Raw genomic sequence first — 21574 nt, forward strand, 5'->3', positions numbered from 1 at the left:
TAAAATGATAACTGAGAACTGAGCATGGGTTTAACACAGAGCTTACTGGTAACTTTGATGAGGGGCAAAGCCTCATTGAAGGGGACTTAGGAGAGAATGAGGGAAGGGTAGTAATTGGAGAGAGTTGGTATCGAAAACTCAGTGTTGCTATAGAGAGGAGCCAATAAAGAAGATGCTACCCGGAGGTAAATTTAAAAGTATAAAAAAGTGTGTGTGTTTTAAGATGCAATAAAAATTACACTGATAACAAGGGGAAAATGATGTAGGAGAGAGGGGGAAATTGCTGGAGCAATAAGCTTGCATAGACAAAAGTGGATAAGAACATGATGTTCAAATCGAGTTGGAAGCATAGAGAGGAAAAGAATAGTACCTTGACACGTATGTCATTAGGAAGCAAGGACGTGTGGTGACAGTGCTGATAGAAGGAAAGTGTTGGGGTTAGGTAAGAGAGGAAAGGTATAAAATAATATAGTATAATTGCTAGGCGGCTGGAAGAGCCTATATTACTCTATTAGGCTGGTGGGCATGACTTTGCAGTGAGACTAGTCAGGATGGTTGTGGTTTTTTTTAGCCACTTTCAGCTGCATGGGTGCAAGTGCAGAGTAGTTGGATGGTTGGCTTTTTTGCTGTTGTGTGAGGCTAATATGATGAAATCAGAAATGAATAGTAGAGGCAAGGAAGAGATTATAACAATGAGCCAGGCAATGTAAACTGTGCGGAGAGGGAAATGATGGTGTGAGGGGGCGGTGGTCAGTGATAAGATGACAGGATCATGGATTAAGGTCCTGGTGAGTGAAAGGATTTTTGGAGTCAGAATTCTAAAGGAAGTGAATTGAAAGATAAGGAGGTGGTCAGAGAATAGTTTGCTTGAAACTGAGATAGGGAAGGGATGCAGTTACTGACAATGACAAGGTTTAAAGTATAATCAGGGGAGTGTTGATTGAGGTCAGTGGAGGGTAAGATCCCTAGAGGAGAGGGGTTCAAAGCCCCTAGAGGCCAGGATATGGAACTGCTGTTTTTTTTGTGCATATTAGAGTTGCCCAGAATTATGACAGGAGTAGTGTTGGAGAAAGGACTGCCAACGAGCTGGGAGCTTGGAGCTCAGAACTCAAGGCGCTAAAAGAGTAGCTGGGAAGTTCTGCTCCAAGTTGGTGATGTAGGAAGACCCTAAACTCACCACCTCCGTGGAGCACAACAGATTACACCCACCTATTAATAGAACAGTTCCTCCTGAAGAAGAACGGAGGGCTTGACTGAACAGTTTCTGCATAACCAAAGACAGAGAGAAGGGCAAGAGAACAGCAAGAGAGAGGGAGACATGGTAACAAAGGGCATCGACCCTTGATGCTACAAACAGCAGTGGGACTAGAGAGTACTGAGGGGCCAGGAGCAGATTCCTCTGTCCTTGGGCACAGAGTAAAAGCCACAGTTTAAAAGAGCAACTGGCATATAAAAAAAGAGACAACGCTAGAACTTTGCCAAGTGGCAGAAGAGCTGCCTAGGTGCTCTCCAAGTCAGAGGGACTGGGGCACAACACACTTTGTGTTCCCACCCCACTTTTTTGTTTATTTGTTTTTATAAAAACCTGGAAAAGTAACATATTAGTTTTGTTAGTTAACATGTTCCCCACATCTGTATGTTTGTCTGTATACTCCTTTAAGGAAGTAACTTCAGTGTCCATCAGTAGACCGATGGGTAAGGAAAAAGTGGGGGGTATGTACACACACGCACACACACACACACACACACACACACACACTGGAATATTACACAGCTATAAAAAGGGGCGAGATTGTGCTCTGTGAGACAACATGGATGGGGAGAGTGTTTTACTAAGTGAAATAAGTCAGACTAAGAAAGACAAATACCATGTGGTTCCACTCAAAAGTGGGATCTAAAATTAAATAAATAAATAAACAAAAAGTGGCATCAGACCCATAAATACAGAGAACAAACTGATGGTTGCCAGAGAAGCGGTGGGTAAGGGGATGGGCAAAATGGGTGAAGGGGAGAGGGAGATACAGGCATCCAGTTATGGGATGAGTAAGCCATGGGAATAAAAAGAGCATACGAAGTACAGTCAATTGCATTGTAATAGTGATATAACAGGAGAGATGGTAGTTATGCTTGTGGTGAGCATAGTATAATGCATAAACTTGTCAAATTACTAATTGTACACCTGAAAGTACTATAATATTGTGTATCAACCGTAGTCAAAAAAAATTTTTTAAGAAAAAGAACAAAAATTATTGCAATGTATTTTATTTTGTATTTTAAAGAATTAGGCTTTTTTGCATTTATCTTATTTTTCTTTTCTTTTATTATTGAAGTATAGTTGACAGTGTTATATTAGTTTCAGATGTACAATGTAATGATTCAACAATTCTATACATTACTCAGTGCTCAAGAGGGTAGGTGTCCTCTCAATTCCCTTTATTTTATCCATCCCCCAGCCTGCATTTACTTTAAGTTATTGGCAATTCTGAAGTAAAAGTTGTTTTCCCTGGGTTTTTATAAAGTGAAAACCCATACTGTAAGGAAGATTTTTAGGGACTAAATCATAGATCATAATTGAAATGCATTTAAATATTTAAAAAGGCATGGCTGGGGGTCTATAGATGACTGCAGAAAGAGTGGTTGATGGACAGTAACTTGGTTTTTTAAACTATTTATTTGTTTATTTGAGAGGGGAGGGGCAGAGGGAGAGGGAGAAATAGAATGTCTAGCAGACTCTATGCCGAGTGCAGAGCACGTCTTGGGGCTGATCTCAATGCCCTGAGATCACGACCTGAGCTGAAACCAGGAGTCAGACACTTAACTGACTGAGCCACCAGGTGCCCCTGGATGGTAACTTGTTAAAAGAGGGTTAGAAGCTTCTCTGTGGTGAGGTGGGAGGGAGATCTCCCCACATGAGGGGGCAATGGTCGCTCTCAAGTGTGTGGGACATTGCAAGGGACCTAAGGGGGGGCTCCTCAGGCTGCGAGGCTCGCATGTGGGCGATGCTTCAGTCACCCAAGCATGTCATTCCAACAGCTCTGAGGACAGTGGGCGGGATGGTAAACTGCACTCTGGTGATGGCGGCAGAGCCCGCAGCGCGTGGCTCTTAGGTCTCCTGTGGGGAGTTGTTACTGTTGGATTGCCTGATCTGCAGTGTGGAAGGCCAGGTTGGTCATATTGTTTAATTCGGAGTCGGGATGTGCCGTGCCTCTTGGAAGGCCAGGCTGTAAGCTCTTCACACAGTTAGACAGTTAGCAGTTGTTGACTATACCTAGTCCCTAATGGAGATTTGAAGAGGTTTGTTTTTATTTTTTTATTTTATTTATTTTTAAGATATGTGTTTCTATTTTTTTTTTTTCTTTTCTTAAAAGAAGTTTTTATTTTAATTCCAGTTAACATACTGAGGGGGTATGTTTTTACAGCTGAGGCTTATAGGGTGTTTGTTGTCATTGCTGTTGTTTAACTGGATTCCTTACCTTGCCTTTAAGTGGGAGGTACAGTTATGGCAGGTCAATTTTTTTGAATTTCTTTTTTTTTTTTTAAAGATTTTATTTATTTATTTGACAGAGACAGCCAGCGACAGAGGGAACACAAGCAGGGGGAGTGGGAGAGGAAGAAGCAGGCTCCTAGGGGAGGAGCCCGATGTGGGACTCGATCCCAGAACACCGGGATCACACCCTGAGCCGAAGGCAGACGCTTAACGACTGAGCCACCCAGGCGCCCCTCTTTTTTTTTTTTTTTTTTTTTTAAGATTTTTTAATTTATTTATGAGAGAGAGAGTGAGCAAGCAGGGGGAGGCAGAGGGTGAGGGACAAGCAGACTCTGTGAGCTCCGACCCCCAACAAGGGGCTCTATCTCACGACCGTGAGATCATGATCTGAGCTGAAACCAAGAGTCTGATGTTCAACCAACTGAGCCACCCCCCGCCCCGATTTTTTTGAGTTTCACGAGTCTATATTTAAAAAGAATCACCTCCCTATCTACGTTCAGGATTGTTTCATCTGTTTTCTAACCATCCAGGTATCAAAATATGAAAGTAGATAAATCAGTTATATACATTTAAATCAGTTATATACATTTAAAAAGAGAAGCCTCTGTGGGAGCGGAGGGAGTTCACTGCTTACAGAAGTCTTTGGAGGAGCTAGAGGAGTAATGTCAGGGAGCTGCCGCTGGAGCTTTGAGTTCAAGGGCACAGCACTGCAGACATGCTTCAGTGGTTAGCAAAATACAGCCACCACTGTTGCTCCCGTGTCTGCCTCTCAGGTCCGGGAAGCTGTTGCCTAGAAACCAGAACGCTGAAGCCGGGTGCTGGAATGGCCCCTCGCTCACGCACATCTCCATGACTGATTTTCAGCTACAGGAAAATCACCCTACTCCTGCCTTCCCTGTCTTCTCAAGTGCATCGGTCGGTGCACCTGGTGGCACGGAACTTACATCCAGAACCGCATTTACAAGGGAGGCTGGGGAGCGTAGCTTTAGCTTTCCATCTTGTCCACCTAGAAGGAGGCTGGGACGGAGGTTGAAAGACTAATAGACTATATCCACCAAACTAGCTTTGGTTGAAATCCTTGAAGAACAAACACTGCTTAGTTAACATTTCTATAAAAGAAAAATAAATCAAGCAGTGTGTAGTTTGTTTCAGGGCCCACTTGGAAAAAGTTAAGGATTTCCCATTGACGTTTCTCGTAGTGGAGTTTGACTTCAACAAATCGACTGTCTCCCTTACATGAACGATTCTGTATCTGATCGTGCGGATGTGTTAGTTCAGAAAAGGCTGTAGGGGGCGCCTGGGTGGCACAGCGGTGAAGCGTCTGCCTTCGGCTCAGGGCGTGATCCCGGCGTTCTGGGATCGAGCCCCACATCAGGCTCCTCCGCTATGAGCCTGCTTCTTCCTTCCCCACTCCCCCTGCTTGTGTTCCCTGTCTCACTGGCTGTCTCTCTCTCTGTCAAATAAATAAATAAAATCTTAAAAAAAAAAAAAAAAAGGCTGTAGAGGTTCATGCCAGTGGGTTAATTGTAATGAGGAGAAAGCAGAAGTTGCTTTGGTAATTACTCTTCTTGAACCTTTTAGAAATATGGATCTCTAACAATGCATGGTTCTTCGTTTAGTCTTTCCATGTAAGCTTTGTCCATTTCAGAGAATTCTTTCACATTTCCGCTTGGGAGTCTTAGGAGTAGTTACGGTAGAGTTCTGCCAAAACTTCGCGATGGATTTTCCCCCCGTCTTCTGTCAAAACTCATTTTAATGAAAGAGAGAGTCCTTTCCCTGAGTTATCATCTAGAATTAAATCTAAGAGAAGAAGGATCATAACTAATTTTTTGATTATCAGTTGAAGTGCTACATTCTAGCAGTAGAAAGATGTTTCTATTATAAATTGATAGAGTTATATGACAGTGATTTGGTGCTTACTGTCTTCCAGTATTTGAAGCTTAGCTCAAAATTTTCTTTGAATTTTTAAGATTGTCTGGAAGGGGGACGCCCGGTTGGCTCAGTTGGTTAAGCATCTGCCTTCCGCTCAGGTCATGATCCCAGGGACCTGGGATTGAGTCCCGCATTGGGCTCCTTGCTCAGTGGGGAGCCTACTTCTCCCTCTGCTGCTCCCCTTGCTTGTGCTCTCTCTCTCTCTGACGAATAGATAAATAAAATCTGTACAAAAAAAAAAAAGATTGTCTTAAAGGCACGTTGCTTTATGAGGGCTAGTGCAATCCATATTATTATTGGGTAAACAGTTTGGAGGCCCTGGGAGGCATATCTATCATGACCTTATTAAAGCTTTAAGGACTCAGTGGGCTTCTTTAACAAAATAGACACTTTACAATGACTGGATTATATTATTTTTCCATTTCTTAAATAGCGAAACGATCATGTTTCTTCATGAAATATTTCACCAAGGACTGAAAGCAAGGATAGCAAACTGGCCTACTCTAATTTTAGGTAAGTGCATGGTTTAGAGATAAAAGATTTTTTCTTAATATGACTATAGTTAAAGTAAAATAACTTCAACATCATTCAGCCTACGCTGTCCGAATTTCCCTGTTGACCTGTGAGCTTCCTTAGGTACTGGGCATGTGTTTCTTTGCCCTTTCAGCCCTTTCTTACCCCTGGCCTGTCCTGGTGCATGTGGGGCTAGAGTTGCGCCCTGCCCCCGGGTGCATTCTACCAGATCAGTCATGCAGGTATCTGAGCTGGGAGGCCCCACGCACGTGTGACCCCGGTGCTGGGAGCTGCTCTCGGCCAGTCCCGTGGAGGGAACAGAGTCTCTCCTCACCCTTTCGATACTTTACCAAGCACAAAGAGAAACTGCCATGTTTACTTCTTTTTTCCAGCTGATTTGTTTGATATTTTGCTCCCCATGTTGAACATTTATCAAGAATTTGTGCGTAATCACCAGTACAGCCTCCAAGTGCTTGCCAATTGTAAGCAAAACAGAGATTTTGACAAACTCTTAAAACAGTATGAAGCCAACCCTGCCTGTGAGGGGAGGATGCTGGAAACGTTCCTGACCTATCCAATGTTCCAGGTAAGTCATCTGGGATGCATTTCAGAAGTCACTTACAGTCTGGCCGTGCTGATACGGAGGGGGACCGGAGCAAGGTGTGTAAGGATGCCCTGTGGGGAATTACGGCACACGTGCAGTCATCTGTCGTCTTGAGCTTGACCCTGAGATAAACAAATATATGCCACACATTTTCTGTCTGTGTAGTATAGGGAAGAAAAGCAGGCATCTTTTTTTTTTTTTTCTTTGAACCAGGCATTTTTGGAGCAATTAAATCAGGAAGGATTTTTTTGCAAAGTAGCACAATTTTCTCTTTACAGAAAGATTCCACACAGACTTCTTCCATGGAGTCTCCTCCTCCAGCATGTTTAAAAATATTATCAGGTTTACAGAAATAGGATGCTGTGCAAAAGTTCCAGTCTCTGCTGGCTGCATAAAAGGCATCTGCGGGGTGGAGAGACTGCTGGGAAAGTCTTTGTTTTCCTGCCCATCCTCCCGCCCCGTTAAATTGCCCATGTAGCTCATCTTGAGTTTGTCTGGAGCTCTGGGAGCAAAAGGAGGATGGGCCCGGTCACAGAAGCTGTGGAGGCTCTGGGGGCCCTGGCTGGACCTGGGGACCCTTGGCTCCTAGTCGGGTTGCTGCTTTGAGGCTGGGGCTTGTCCTTACATTTACTTTCTGGCACTAGAGCACCCCGAGGGATCAAGCACCCTTGTGTTCCTGCCTCTATCTAGGGCTTTACCGTTAAGAGTCCTTGAGTGAGGGCTGTGGAGGCCAAAATGTAAATCGAGTCTCCTATTCTTTTGAGAAGTGTCGATTCTGTTCTTTTGGACAAGCATTGACTGTTCTCATTGTGGAATTTACGGGGCTTCTGGCCAGGCCTCCAGATTGTCATGTGGTAAACCCATTCTCCTCATCATGTGCTAGGGCTTCTGCGGAGAGCTTCGCCCCCCTGAACCAGCATCACTGACCCCGGCCGATCGTTTTGTAGCCTCAGAAAGAAATGTTGCTCTGGTTCATAATTGTTTGTCCTAAAGTTTGTCAACCCTGCTTGAAATCCTGGAAGTCACCATAGAGGTTTAGTAGGATTTTCAAAAACCAAAAGGATGCATTTGAAACAACTTAAATACAGTGAAACTTTATAATGTTCTTGTGTTCTTTCATGAAGCTGAGTTGTTTGAACTTTGCCTCTCTGAGGAAATATTTTGCAAGAAAAACTTCAAAGCAAAAAAAAAAGTTTGCTTTTTTTTTTAACCTTATAAAAATTGTAATTTAAGCTCTTATTTATAGTGAAACAAACTTTATATAGTGCAATGTTCTGAAATTCTGTTTGAACCTTTGGCAGTTACCTCTGGGTTATGATTAAATACATGAAATTGTGTTTTTTCAGCAACTTCTCCTGAGGTGAATATTCAAAGATAGAGTTGTGAAAGGCACATGGAACATTCAGGGAGGTACCCAGCTCCCTTTCTGGCAGCCCATTGATGTCTTCCCGAGGCCTATTTAATTTCCCCTTGGTGTCATTCTCTTAGTGTTTTATTTTATTTTAAGATTTTATTTACTTATTTGAGAGAGAGAGAGAGCGTGCGCAGGAGCAGGATAGAGGGGCAGAGGGAGAGGGAGAAGCCGACTCCCACTTAGCAGGGAGCCTGACTTGGGACTCAATCCCAGGACCCTGGGATAATGACCTGAGCTGAGGCAGATGCTTAACCAACTGAACCCCCCAGGTGCCCCTCGCTCAATGTTTTAAAGTGACACAACTGCGTTAGGGGAGGTGTCCAAACACAATAGAATGTAGGACCTTGGAAAGCCCTTTGGACCATCTTACAAATGCTGAGATACTCTCCTACCACCTGCCCTCCTTTGCTGTGGATTTTAAGCCCAATAAGAATGGCTTCGCTCTTTGATGGACTCCAAAGAATTCCCATAATGTCGGGAAAGAACCACTGGACTGAGACTCTTTAGGAGACCTGGATGTCTTGCTCACTCTTCATTTGTATCTTTGAGGAAAATAATTGAACCAACCTAAATCTCAGTTTCTTACTCTGAAAACTGAGGCACCTGAGCTCTAGTCATCTCCCAGAGCTCTAGCTCTCTGACTCTGGAATCCTAGGGGGGCTACACCGGTTCTAAAAGTTTGGGTTGGGTAACTACGTGGCTGTGCAAGGAGCCTGGTGTTTGTTCAGGAACCCTTACCCCAAGGCTGCGGTGGACCCAAACCCTAGAATTTAGTTGAAGGGTCAGACGTTGAGGTTCTCTGGCTTCTTCCAGACCAAAGGCACTGGTTATGAGAACCGCTCTTCCGGGAGAAACCTCAAACTTGAAGAATTTAGCCAGAGTTGGTCCAAACTGCAAGAAATGTGCAAATTGAAAGAACATTGAATTGTCCCATTTATTTTATTGGCTTCCCTATAACTATTTTGAACAGACCAAGAGGGGAAACCATCAGAATTTGCTACCGAAGAGCCTCCTTCTCCTTGGGTGTCTCTCCTCTGTCTTGTTCATTTGGTGTCTCTTCTTCCCGCCTTCTCCGTAGGAATGACCATATGGAACACTTGGGGGGAAATTGCCCCATCTAGAACCTTGAAGGTTTTTTCTTACTAGGTTCATCTGTCCTTCTTGTTCCCTTTGGGCTCTTTCACAAATGAGGGGAAATAGTCAAGGGAGCGTTGGCTTCCTCGGAGGATGTAACCGTTGCTGCTTCCCCCGTCTGTCTGTGTAGGCAGTGGTACCACGGCACCCACACCTTGCTCTGGTGGAGGCCAGACCTTGGGACGGGGCGGAAGCACTACACTTCTTCTGCTATAAGGCAGCATTAGAAGAGGTGACCCTGGTTCATGCCACCAAGGGACCTCTGGCCATACTTTCTCTTGAGTCTAGACATGGGGGCAGAGGTTGGTGTGGGCACAGAGAGGCAATTGCCGACCTTTAGCCTGTGTGTATGTAGAAGAGAAAGGTGTGATATTCTACCTTTTTCTGGGCTCTTTATCAAGTCCGTTGCTGCTGTTAACACCCTATGTTGAGCTATGGAAACATGGAGGAATGGTAGAATTTCGATGATAGTTCAGTTTATCCTTAATTGAACTATCAGACCAGTAAGTCCAAGTGTTGCCAAGAAAAACTTTGTTATGGAAAATAATGTAGTCATTAATATAATTTTTAATTAGCAAAGACAGTGGCTTGACGGGTACTGTTTAAATTGGCTTCAGCTGCTCATAAGCGCATAGGTAAGCCAATCATGCGATCTGCCCCTGACAAGAACAGTGCTGCGAGATGTTCTCCAGAAAGTAGCCACTTGGAGCTCCAGCCACCTCTTCGCTGTAATTGGAGAGCAAGCTAATTAATGTCTATAAAGTGACAAGGATTGTTCCATAACTGAAAGGAGAACTAAGATTCATCTGGACAGCACTTACTGTAATTCTTGGTTTGGGGGGGAACAGATTTATAATCAGCTCTTGGCCTTACAGATGAGCTCTTTGGAGAGCCATCCACTTCTCTGCAGAACGTCCTTTCCCGGCTTCTTGGCAGCTTCAGGCTCGTTTTTTGCTCCAGCAGAAAGTAGAAAGGGCCAGTCTCTGAATTTCAAATCCATCTACTTGAATCTTAGCCAAGGAGCTCTCTAAAATAGACTTAATTAATGGGGGAAGATCGTGAAGCTATTGACTAAACTTAGTTTTGTGGGTTTTCAGTGCATGCATTCTAAGTGTCAGGCTCTCCCACTCCTACCTCCTTTGTTATGAAAAATTTAGTGCATTAGCTGTTGATTGCCTTGATTTTCTTGCAGGACTGCTGACTTAGAGGCACCTGTTATCCTTCCTGGCACTGGGCGGAAGGGATATGTGAAAGTGTACGTATCCCGGGGGCCTTTTCCAGGAGAGGTTTTATGGGATGGAGAGACAGAAAGTGTCCTCCACATGTCTTACAGAGGGAGCGGTCTCCCTCCTCTAAGGAGTCTGTCTGAACTTCCAAAACCTTAATACGATGACATTCCCTAGGACGCGGTCCCAGAGTGTCAGCTGCAGATCCGTGTCTGTGCTGATGGCACTGCCCTTTGTGCTCATGCATACACATGGGCCTGCAGTAAACAACAGTAAATAACCCCACGAAGGCCACCACCTGCACGAGAGCAAAAGCAGATCCGTGGATGGAGCTGCCGACACCTCGGGACGGGAGGGAAGGAGCTCGCCCAGCACCCTGGAGGCTGTTTTACTTTCTTCATTTTCACAAGTCTTTTCAAGGGCCCAGTGAGATGCCAGGCCCCACAGAAGGGACCCAGTGGGCTCGTGCACCAGTTAGAGCCATGATCGTGGCTGGCTGTGGCATTTACTGTGAGACCGCTTCACGCTTTGTTTCCTCCTTAGCTCTGTAAAATGGGGAAATAACCCTTACGTTGCTCTGGAGCTTTGGGTGTACACGCCAACCTCGAGCTCCGATCTGACCCATAGCGGCAGTATTACGGTTCCTGTTGTTCATGCGTGTTGTTGTTAAAATTAAGCCCACTGCCCCAGCTTTCTTAAAAATTTTAGACTGTAAGCCAGTAAAAAATGAATATGTAGGATCCCTATAACTTGAGTTAAATCTCTACTGTATTCTATTAAAAATCTTCATAGGGCTGGTGGAGTTTCTGCTTTTGACAGAATTCAGGTAGTTTATCCATAAACAAAAGTATAAGTAAATAATGTAATTAAACAACACTTTTTACTGCTAGAAGGATGAGTTAAGGTGAAGTAGGATGAGAATTTAATAAAGGTGAATATATCTTCCCCTAAGTTTTAATTCTTAGAACATTGCAGTAGGATTATGAATTAAAAAAAAAATTGTGGGGATGCCTGGTTGGCTCAATCGGCTAAGCATCTGACTTTGGCTTAGGTCATCATCTCAGGGTCCTGGGATCGAGCCCTGTGTGGGGCTCCCGGCTCAGCAGGGAGTCCGCTTGTCCCTCTCTCTCTTTCTGTCCCTCCCCCTCGCTCATGTTCTCTCTCCTTCTCAAAAAAAAAAAAAAAAAAAACATTTTTGAACAAATATATCTAAAATACAGGCTCATGTGACTTGATAATCACTGTGTGTTTCCCTATGAACCAATTTTCAAATCTTATGATTAGGAAATATAAGATTATATTAAAAAATCTAAAGAAACCACTCTTTCTTTGGAACATAATATTTTATTACTCTTGTGTTGTTGGTGAATGTGTGTGTGTGTGTGTGTGTGTAAGTTTGAAGCATAGTTCATTTCACAGCTGTGAAAGTAGAGATGAGCTTCTCAGACATGATGGCAGCATAGTAGAGAACGTCCGGGTTACTCATGCTGACCTCTTGCTCATGCCGGCCTTCACTGCATTCAGATCCCCAGGTATATCATCACACTTCATGAACTCCTAGCTCACACACCCCATGAGCACGTGGAAAGGAAAAGTCTGGAGTTTGCTAAATCGAAACTAGAGGAACTATCCAGGTATGTGGAGAACTGATAATAAAGGCTTGGTTCGAGAAAGCAGTGAGTAAGTCTCTGTGGAAACCTAATATATTTATGTCCAGGGAGCAAGAAGCAAGACACAGTGCAGCTTCTCAGATTCGCCTTAACGTGAAATGCTAGCTCTTCAGGGGGTGCTGAATCAGCTTACACATTAATTTTAACCACGAAAAAAAAATATGTTTTTATAGCTTGTGAATTTATATAATTGAGATTATAGGTATATTTGGGTTTAAGTTAGAAAATGTTAACATTTCTTTTAGCATAATAGGAAAATGATTTTTCGTTGTATCTTTGTGTTCATATTTGGCAAGAAGCTAAAGAAAGTGTATTTTGGATTTTTCCGTGACTTTTCACTGTTTCAGGGAATTATTTACATCTGTGATCCTTCAGCTTATATGGAATAAATGGTATAAAGGTCTCTGATTTGCTCCACCTCTAAGATATGGCATTCTAATTTCAATGAAGGGAGCTGTTCATAAAATAATATGTTGCTTTCCTGTTGCATTTATAAGCAGTATCCCCAGGGTACTTGAGTCGCTGACCCACTTGTCATTTAGAATCGTTACATACATTGGCTTCTGTTTGAGTCATGGCCGGTTGAAGCCTGGAGGTCTGCTCTCCCCACAGCCTCAGTTATACTGATCCAAGTTCAAAACTGAGCATCCCAGATAGAGCTCTTTGCACACCGGCTAGTATATAGAAAATCCGTCTCCCTGAGATCTGTCCGTGCTGTGTCTGACAGGATAATGCACGATGAAGTGAGTGACACTGAAAACATAAGGAAGAACCTTGCCATAGAAAGAATGATCGTAGAGGGCTGTGATATCTTGCTGGACACCAGCCAGACTTTCATCCGCCAAGGTAAGTCCTTGTTCGGCGGACCCACGGTCTTAGCGATCTCTGCGACTGTCACAGTATCACTGGCAGATCCCGGAAGGCATTTTGGAGCAGGCTTGATGTAGCTGTGCGATTGATACCGTTCATGCAGGACATCCCCATGGCCTTGACCGAGGCTGTGGTTGAGGCCCACCTTTGTGCTGTTTCTTTTCAGGGGCCATGAAAAACAGCAACACAATAATAGTAAAGCACGAGTGGGACAATAAGTTACATTCTGACTGGACTGTCCTCCTCAGCGGACCAGACGTTCTCTACAGCTCCAAGGAGGACAGATCGGTCTGGCCGATGGGCGTGGCAGAGCCAGGTGGCGACGATACGCAGGCCCAGGCCCAAGAGAAACTTGCATTACTCAAAGCCCTTTCACATAGCGGTGGGGACAATGTCCGCAGTGAAAACAGCTGTCTCTTGTTCCCCTTCTTCATCAGCACTTCTGGATCAGCCCCACATGACATGATTTGATTCTGTTGGCAGCTCCAGTTGCCCAGTGAAATGTCTCTTGACCCCCGCCGGGCTTTGGCAATGGTGAAATGTGTCTTGTTGGTGGCATGTGTGCTTTGCAAGCATCTCCTAGTGTATGGAGCTTTTGGAGTGTTGAACCTGGAGAAGCAGCCGCCTCACAGCGCGTCTCCCTCCAGGGCTCTAAACCTCAGCCACAGCCCTTGCTCGGTGCTCAGGTGCTCTGAGGGGAGGGAGCATGCCCCACGGAGCTGATTTGAGACGATGCATTGCCCACATTTATAGTTTTGAACTTGGCGAGCAGTGGCACGAACTAGGATTAACCTTTAAGGTAGTGCCTGTTCCTACTGTGCCGATATCACTTGAAGATATTTGCATTTCCGTTGCCTACCAAAATGTGCTGCTTAACATTTTTTTTTTTTACCTCATCCAACAAGACATTGTTTGAGCTGTGAACATAAATTTTTGCACAGAATACTTAAAAAATGTAACACGTGCTGTTCTATTTTCCATTATTTATTTACAGAGAGAGAAGTTACACATATGTTAAAGTTTGGAAGTATATTTTAGGAAATGATAACTTCTCCCATTTTTGGCTTTTGATACTGATTTCCCTTTAAATATAGTAGGCTATAGTGGTAAACGACACCAGGCCTTCCTAATCCCCCTCTCTTCCTCCGCACAGACTGTGTCCCCACATGGCTTCCTACCTTCCTGGCCCTTGCCTGGCTCTGTGCCTTCCCGTGCGCCGTCCCCAGCCTGGGGACGGGGGCTGCCCTCATCCATCCCTTCTGTGCCTGCGGAAGTTTGGCTTGTCCTCCCGGGCTCAGGTCAGACACCTCTGGGGAGCCTTTTACAATTTTCTCCTCATCTTTCTCTCCCCTTCCCAACAGTTAGAATGAATTTTCCTTCCTCCTGGTTTCGAGGCCCCTCACTGCTCGTGCGTGTGTTCCGTCCTCTTGTTTATTACAGGTCCACGTTGGCACGCCAGTCGCTCCCAGCCATTGTAACTCTGAAGGGCCGTGTTTATGAGTCCTCTCCTGCCTTATATGCTGCTTTCCATTATAGATACCTGAAAGACGGTCATTGGAGTAAATTGAATTGCTTGTTGAATTGCAATTTTGGTTGTTAGATATCTTGTTTTGTATTTTTCTTGTGTTTGGGGTTCATGGAAAAAATACTAATTGACTAGAGCTATATAATACGTGAGAATGCAAACAAATGTTTCTGTAACTAGTATTCTATTTCTGAAAGATCTTTTGATTGACAAGTATTATGATGCATAAACATTTATTTCTACAAACTTAGACTGCTCTTATCTAAGTTTGAAAAAACATCTCTAATGAAAAATACTGGAAGGCCGAGTATATTGAATATGTCGTTTTTTTTTTCAATGCACCTGGAGGGAAAGCACTCATGAGCCGCTTCTCTCTTTGATTCCTGTCCAGATGTTATTGATTGCCTGTTTGTGCCACATGTTTAAAGCACTACTGTCACCTATTAATATAGCCGATGTTATTATTGTACTGATGTTGATATACTGATTTGTCTTTACAGTATTTTTCTGTATTGTTTGGCTGGTTAGTGTCTTTAGGAATTATTCAATAAAGTTGGTTTTAAAAAATCAGACCTGAATCCGAAAGTAGAAAAGAATCCAGTGACATATAATTTGGGAAGTTTACATCGTTTTGCTTGGGTTGCTCCTATTATCACTTCTAAATACCCTTAACAGATTTTAAAACCCAGTGAGGTAGGCTTCTTATTCTTTTAAACCTGAAGGATTCTATTTTCTTTGAAATGGACTACAACTTAGCTCTAATTGTCCACTAGTATTTATGTTACTTTTAGGGATGGTATGAGGTATGTTTCAGTGTGTGTGTGTGTGTGTGTGTGTGTGTGCATATGCACAAATATATGTGTGGTTTCAATCATAAATGAATTGTTATTCTGAGGACTAGAAAAAAGAAGCCATCCAGGTCATCCAAAAGTTCTCCTTGAAACAGGGGCATCAGCTAATCTCGTATGTCAACCTGTGGGAATTTAGTGATTGAAATAACAGAAGCTTTACTGTAAATTGTTTCTAATTATTAAACAGTTGATGAGCAGAATGCAAAGGACTGTATCATATGGCGGTCTGATAATGTCATTCATTTTCTAAAATCTACTCAAAGTTTGTGGAACCAAAGTGTAAGAGTCCGAGGCAATAATAGGAAGACAGTATAGCCATGTCACTGGAGGTCAACTCCTGCCTCCTCTTCCTTGTTGTAGGATACTGGGCAATTTACTTAAACTTCCTTTGCCTCAGTTTGCTCTCCTTACATTGGAGTTAATAGTACCCAACTTTGAGGGATATGGTGAAGATTACATGAACTAGTAATGCCCACAAGAGCATCTAGTCTAGTGCCTGTGAGAGTATGATGTAAATTTAAAAACTAAGATCTAAATTTTAGAATGAGTTTCTATTTTTCAAAAACATGAAATATATATGGATATTTAGTAGACGATAAGGCACTCTGAGTTGACATTTTGCACAAAACCCATTATGCAGAGTCAACGTCTTGTGGAAATGTGAATTAGGATCATTAAGTGAAGGTGACCGAATTCAGAGCTAAATGCATTTCGAATGAGACCTGGACGTCTGTGGTACCTTAATCGTTCCCAGACTGGAAATCATGTCCTTTCAGTGTAGCAGTGTTCTTTGGAATTGTAACATGGCATCTGGAAATAAGTGTACCTTCTCAAATACCTAACCAAATAACCTGGAAATTGCTCTTTGTTGCTTCTCACTACTCAGTGGAATGAAGAATAAGGGCATTAGCCAGTCTTGAAAGCCACTCTTTCAGAATTTAGTGATTGAATTAACAGAAGTTTTGTTGTAAATTGACCCCAATTATTAGGTTGACCGACGATAGAGATGCAATGGACTGTGTTGCAGCAATGTTCTGATATGGAGGAATTACTGATTTAATACTAAATATTCCTTTAATTTGTATTAGAGAGGAGTCTCCAAGTCTTATGTTGTGTTGAAACACCAGGTCAAACATAAAATGAAATGTGAAAACAAATCCTCCTAACATGTTTTTTCAAATATGATTATTTTATAAACCAAACAATAGTGTTGAAATTGCTCACTTTTAATTCTGATGTATAGACTTCTGTATATACCTAATATACATAGTGACATGAACAGTTACGGATCAAACAGATTAGTGTATTGTTGCCAAGGAAACATTTATTTTTTTTCCCTGAAAGGTGAATTTTACAGTATTACTAATATCTGAGCTAACGGTATATTCTGTAATTTCTGTTTTACAAAATCACTAAATGCTAGAAGCGCTTAATAACACATGATATTGAGTCTTCATGAACTTGGTGATAACCTTTCTGAAAATGACTCCTAGACCCGTTTATCCACCAGGATGTTTGTCTGAAGCGCCAGTCTTTCACTCTGCCCTAACTGATCTCACGACCACCCATGGCAAAGCTAGAATGTACTGTCTTCTCCCATCCGATCCCTTCCCAGGGGTCAGTTTTAATGTTGCTGAATCCGCTGCTATCTCCTGGCATTGCCGCTCACTCCGGTGTGACCTTAAGAGAGCTACTTAGGTCCTCGGGCCTCAATTTCCCTTCTGTGAACTGAGGGGTGAGCCAGGTCCTCCGAAGGAGCTCCTTTGGCTTTGATTCCACCCTTGAGCCTCATGAGTACAATCGTTCTGTTACTTGCTCATTTCTTCCGTAGGCATTCTGCCTTCTGCTCTCCCCACCCCTCCTTTACTCTTCAAATTTAATTGCTTGCTGCCTGTGCTCTCTGACAGCTTGCTCCCACCTGCCTCACCTCCTCCTTTCCCTTTCCTCTTGCCCCTTCTCTTCAGTGGAGTCAAGCCTTCTCCTGCCCCTTGTTCCCCAGTCCCACACCCTCCCCCAGGACTCCTTCCATGCTATTCTTTGCCCCCACCCTCCAATAGTTGCCTACTTTGCCTCTGTGAGGCAGCCCCACCTAAACACTCACCTGACTAGATGGAATCTGGACATGGAGGCTTGGAACCCCCTTGCCCCCCATGCACTTCTTTAGTTCTCTGTTAAAAAGTAGATGCTATTTGGAACATTCATATGCTAATGTGAACATTTTGTGACCCACAGTCATAGTTTTGCCATTTTACAAATACGAGCAACTTTAGTGGGGTTTTGCCCACTTATGGAAGTAATCTATTCTCATTAAAAAAAAATTAAATGCATAAAATGTATGTAGAGGAAATGAGGTTGCCTACAATCTCATTTTTTAGTGCTGAGCCCTGTTAATATTAAAGGGTTGGATATGCATTTAATGGTTCCTATGGGACAGATGTGTGCCTTTGTAAGGCTGCATTTGGGGTAGGTGGTAGACTGAACAAATAGTAGAAATATTGCCGACTCAAGGTAATTCAGAAGTCAAGGTATTTACAAGAATCTTTCCAGTACTTTTTGGTTTGATATCTAACTTAGATTGGAATTTTATTTTGTGGGGAGAGGGAGGTCATTATTAGGGTGAAATTATAAAGTCTATGTAGAGCTTCTCGCATTGAATGGAAGACAGTTTGCTCACAGGAATGCTCTGGGTATGGACTTTATGACTTCTCTTCCATTTAGATTCCACAAAGAATTTTTCTCACACTTTATTTATTTATTTATATTTTATTTGAGAGAGAGAGAGAGTGCGTGAGAGCGCAAGGGAGGGGAGGGGCAAAGGGAAAGGAAGAGTGAGAACCCAAGCAGTCTCCACGCCCAGCGCAGAGCCCATGTGGGGCTTGATCCCACAACCCCAAGGTCACGGCCTGAGCCAAAATTAAGAGTCAGACACCCAACTGACTGAGCCACCTAGGCGCCCCATCATACATAATTTAAATGTAACCTGACATAACTGCCCTTTAAAAATTAACTAAATTGCACTGAATTGTATAATTTGTTTATCTTTATAGTATACATGCATTATAAATTTCATTTTTTAAATACAAAGTAAACTTTACTAATATGCTCTTTGTCTACCTTCATGGCCTCAGGAAGTATAAATTCTATTTTTATTATGTTACTATTATTATATGTAATTATACAATATTCTTATTCTTAATAAGTTGACTGAGATCAGAGCACCAAGGGACAGATGGCAGAAGTGCCTTGTTTTTGAATTCCAGCGTGGCTCTCTTTCCAACTTATTTTAAAGTTTATAGATGAATAATCAAGTCTGAAGTGTTTCACGAAAGTAGGAGGAATTACTTGGACCCTTAAAACGCAGTGCATTGTCTCTTCTGCTCAGAGTGTAGTGGGTTCACTTCCAGTGGTGCATCGAATAAGCCCTTGGTATCTTGGGAAACAGGCCCTAGAGTTATTGCATCAAGAACAGCTCTCACTTGGCAGAATTTTAATTGCTGTGTATTCTTCACTTTTGTGATCACCAGGTTCTCTTATTCAAGTACCTTCTGTTGAGAGGGGGAAACTTAGTAAAGTTCGCCTGGGTTCATTGTCTTTGAAAAAGGAAGGAGAAAGACAGTGCTTCTTATTTACAAAACACTTTTTAATTTGTACGAGAAGCTCAGGAGGAAAGCTGCATCTGCTCAAGGTACGGGTTTACGTGACTATTCCGCTAATGTCCATGCACTCGAGAGGCGCTGAGGTTAATTTAATTATGGCTTTCCCATGCCTGGTATCATAAAACCCAGATTGTCACAAGTGCATAGTGAGGCAATGTGCAGTTGCTAAGCTTGACGTGTACTTTGTTGCCAATGGTATCCAAAATAATAGAAATTGAAGTGTGTCTTTCCATAAAGAAGTGCAATTAACATCACCTGGAAAGAATGACGACTATTAAGCTACAAAAATCCTGTTAAGTCACTTCAGTGTACTGATCTAATATTTGCTATATGCTATTTTATCTTGCTCTATACGGAGAGTCGGCAAACCACGGCCCGCAGCCTGTTGCTTGTTAATACAGTTTAATTGTCACGCCGCCACGCACGTGTTTACATATTGTCTGGCTGCTCTCATGCTCGTTAAAATGGCAGGTTGGAGTGGCTGCGATAGCGATCATATGGCTTGCAAAGCCTAAAAGATGTACTATCCGGCTCTTTATAGGAGAAGTTTGCCCATCTCTACCTTCTGCTATTAGTGCCTGAAATCTCACCCCGCGCCATGTCAATGGCTTTGGACCGCGTATACAGCGCTCCCTGGCTGGTGGGCTCAGCTGCGTTCACTCTCAAGGTGCCAACCAGTCTCCCGCAGACCGACTTGGTCAATTTGTAAACACTAGGAGTGAGAGTGGGTTGGGGCAGAAGAATCATGAAGTTCAGTGAGTTTAATTACTTTTACGCAACTATATTTAGTTTTGAAATCTATGAAAAATTATTTATGATGCAGAACTGTTGTGCTTTCTTCTGTGGCAATTTGAATGAAAGGTTTATAAATCTGAGCTTCCCCACGTATGCAAGACTGTCAGCCTCTTAATGAGAAACTGGTTTGTTTCCAGACAGGTGGGGTTCTCTCTCTAATAGAATGTACGTTGATCGAGGAGCCTGATGCAAGTGATGATGACTGTAAGTCACATTCTATCTCTTAGAATTATGGTAGAATAACAAGTCTTACGGCTTTTATCTACTTGTAGCTAAGACGAGCTGCTTAAGGAGGCAGGGAAGATGTTGAGAATACACTCCCTGAAGTCATTTATATATGAAAAGTTCTGTTGAATCATTTAACCTGTGATTAAATGATGTGGGAGTGGCAAACTTTGGGAATTCACAGTTCACTGAATTGGTCTCATGATAGGGACTTTTTCAGAGGCAGACAGAGAAGAAAGGAATTGAATTAGAGAGTGTTGGCATTCTGTAGATTATGGAAATAAAAAAAAAACAAAACAGGAAGTGAGTAGGAGACAGGGATCCTAGTCCCGAGTAACCCGCTGACCTCAGCTTCTTTATGTACTTCTGAGCTTAGTAAAGGCTTCCCCTTGCCCGAGAAGTACCATGTTCCTGAAATGAAATTCTGGATTTGAACACACATCAATCATCTTACTAGAACTCTGTGAAAGCAGCTGTCACTCACGTTTTTGTATTCACATCTAATTGTTTGCTTTGCGTGTGTTGAAGCCAAAGGTTCTGGGCAAGTGTTCGGACACCTGGATTTTAAAATAGTAGTGGAGCCTCCTGATTCTGCCCCTTTCACTGTAGTCTTGTTAGCACCTTCACGCCAGGAGAAAGCTGCCTGGATGAGCGACATAAGTCAGGTAAGCAAGTGGCATCTGCCATAAGTTGTGTTGTTGTTGTTGTTGTTGTTTTTAATTTCACAACATAAACTTGGAGGGGGGAGATTTTTTAGTTATTTTGTTTTTATTAAAAAACTTACACCTGGTTGCTCTGGTCACTGCTATCACCCCTGTGTATCTTGTTAGCTGGGACCATTTGTTACTGTTGTTTTTCTTTGTAAGGTTACAATTTACCTGAAATGTGGTCCTTGCATGTTAGTTCCTGGGCACTTTTGTACAGGCTCTAAGAGTAATCAGTTGTGTTGAGCAGTGTTAAAATTGCCCTGTGAGGAATAAATTCTCCAGTGACCCCCCCCCCCCACTAGATTATCTTTGGCTTACTTGTTTCTGACGTAGGAAAATGGTGAGAGATACAAAAACAGCTAACAAGAGCTGTGGTGAGAAATCACAAATGAAAGAATCACATCAGAGAAGAGATACCGTCTGTAGTATGAAACCTGAAAATGAGCTTTCCTGTATTTTATATCGAAACAAATCAGGCAACCGATTTGTTTACTTTTCCTTGATCCGCAATGCCCAGTTAAGGAATTGCTGCATTTATTCAGAAATCGGAAATATATCAAAACTTGTTGTGATTGGGCTTAGGCATTCCTAAATTCAAGCTCCACATTAGTTTTTACTCCATTAGCCGATATCGGAGAAAAATGTTCATGTAAGGAAAATATTAAAAGAAGACTTGGTGATTATTTTCTATGTTATTAACTCAAAAGAAGATTGGGGCAAATGGAAAAAGAATATACTGTAGATTCAAATGCCTTCTTTTTTCTGAAGAACACATAGTAGTTTATGTGTAAAACTTAGGTAAAAATGTTAATTTTTTCTGAGTGACTGAAAACTGAGGGAAAATAGACAATGAAGGGCAAAATAATTTTTATATGTCAAAAGAAAGCTTACAGACATAGTCTAATTTGATTGTGATAATAGTATTCTGAAGGTAAACAAGTATCAGCCCATTTCACAGGTGAGGA

General features: G+C 42.6%; 1 protein-coding gene across 3 annotated transcripts in view; it reads left to right on the plus strand.

Annotated features, from left to right (window-relative positions):
* Positions 1-21574, plus strand: part of RASGRF2 (Ras protein specific guanine nucleotide releasing factor 2) — a 233099-nt gene that overhangs the window by 93545 nt on the left and 117980 nt on the right. For all 3 annotated transcript variants that reach the window (XM_026498699.4, XM_048221198.2, XM_044384086.3), the window contains exons 6-12: positions 5853-5932; positions 6325-6518; positions 11835-11944; positions 12708-12826; positions 18751-18911; positions 19815-19881; positions 20431-20567. In XM_026498699.4, the coding sequence (XP_026354484.2) occupies positions 5853-5932; positions 6325-6518; positions 11835-11944; positions 12708-12826; positions 18751-18911; positions 19815-19881; positions 20431-20567 (868 nt within the window). The remainder of the gene's footprint in view (positions 1-5852; positions 5933-6324; positions 6519-11834; positions 11945-12707; positions 12827-18750; positions 18912-19814; positions 19882-20430; positions 20568-21574) is intronic.

This window comes from Ursus arctos, unplaced genomic scaffold (genome assembly GCF_023065955.2).
Source record: "Ursus arctos isolate Adak ecotype North America unplaced genomic scaffold, UrsArc2.0 scaffold_5, whole genome shotgun sequence".
NCBI classification, from domain to species: domain Eukaryota; kingdom Metazoa; phylum Chordata; class Mammalia; order Carnivora; family Ursidae; genus Ursus; species Ursus arctos.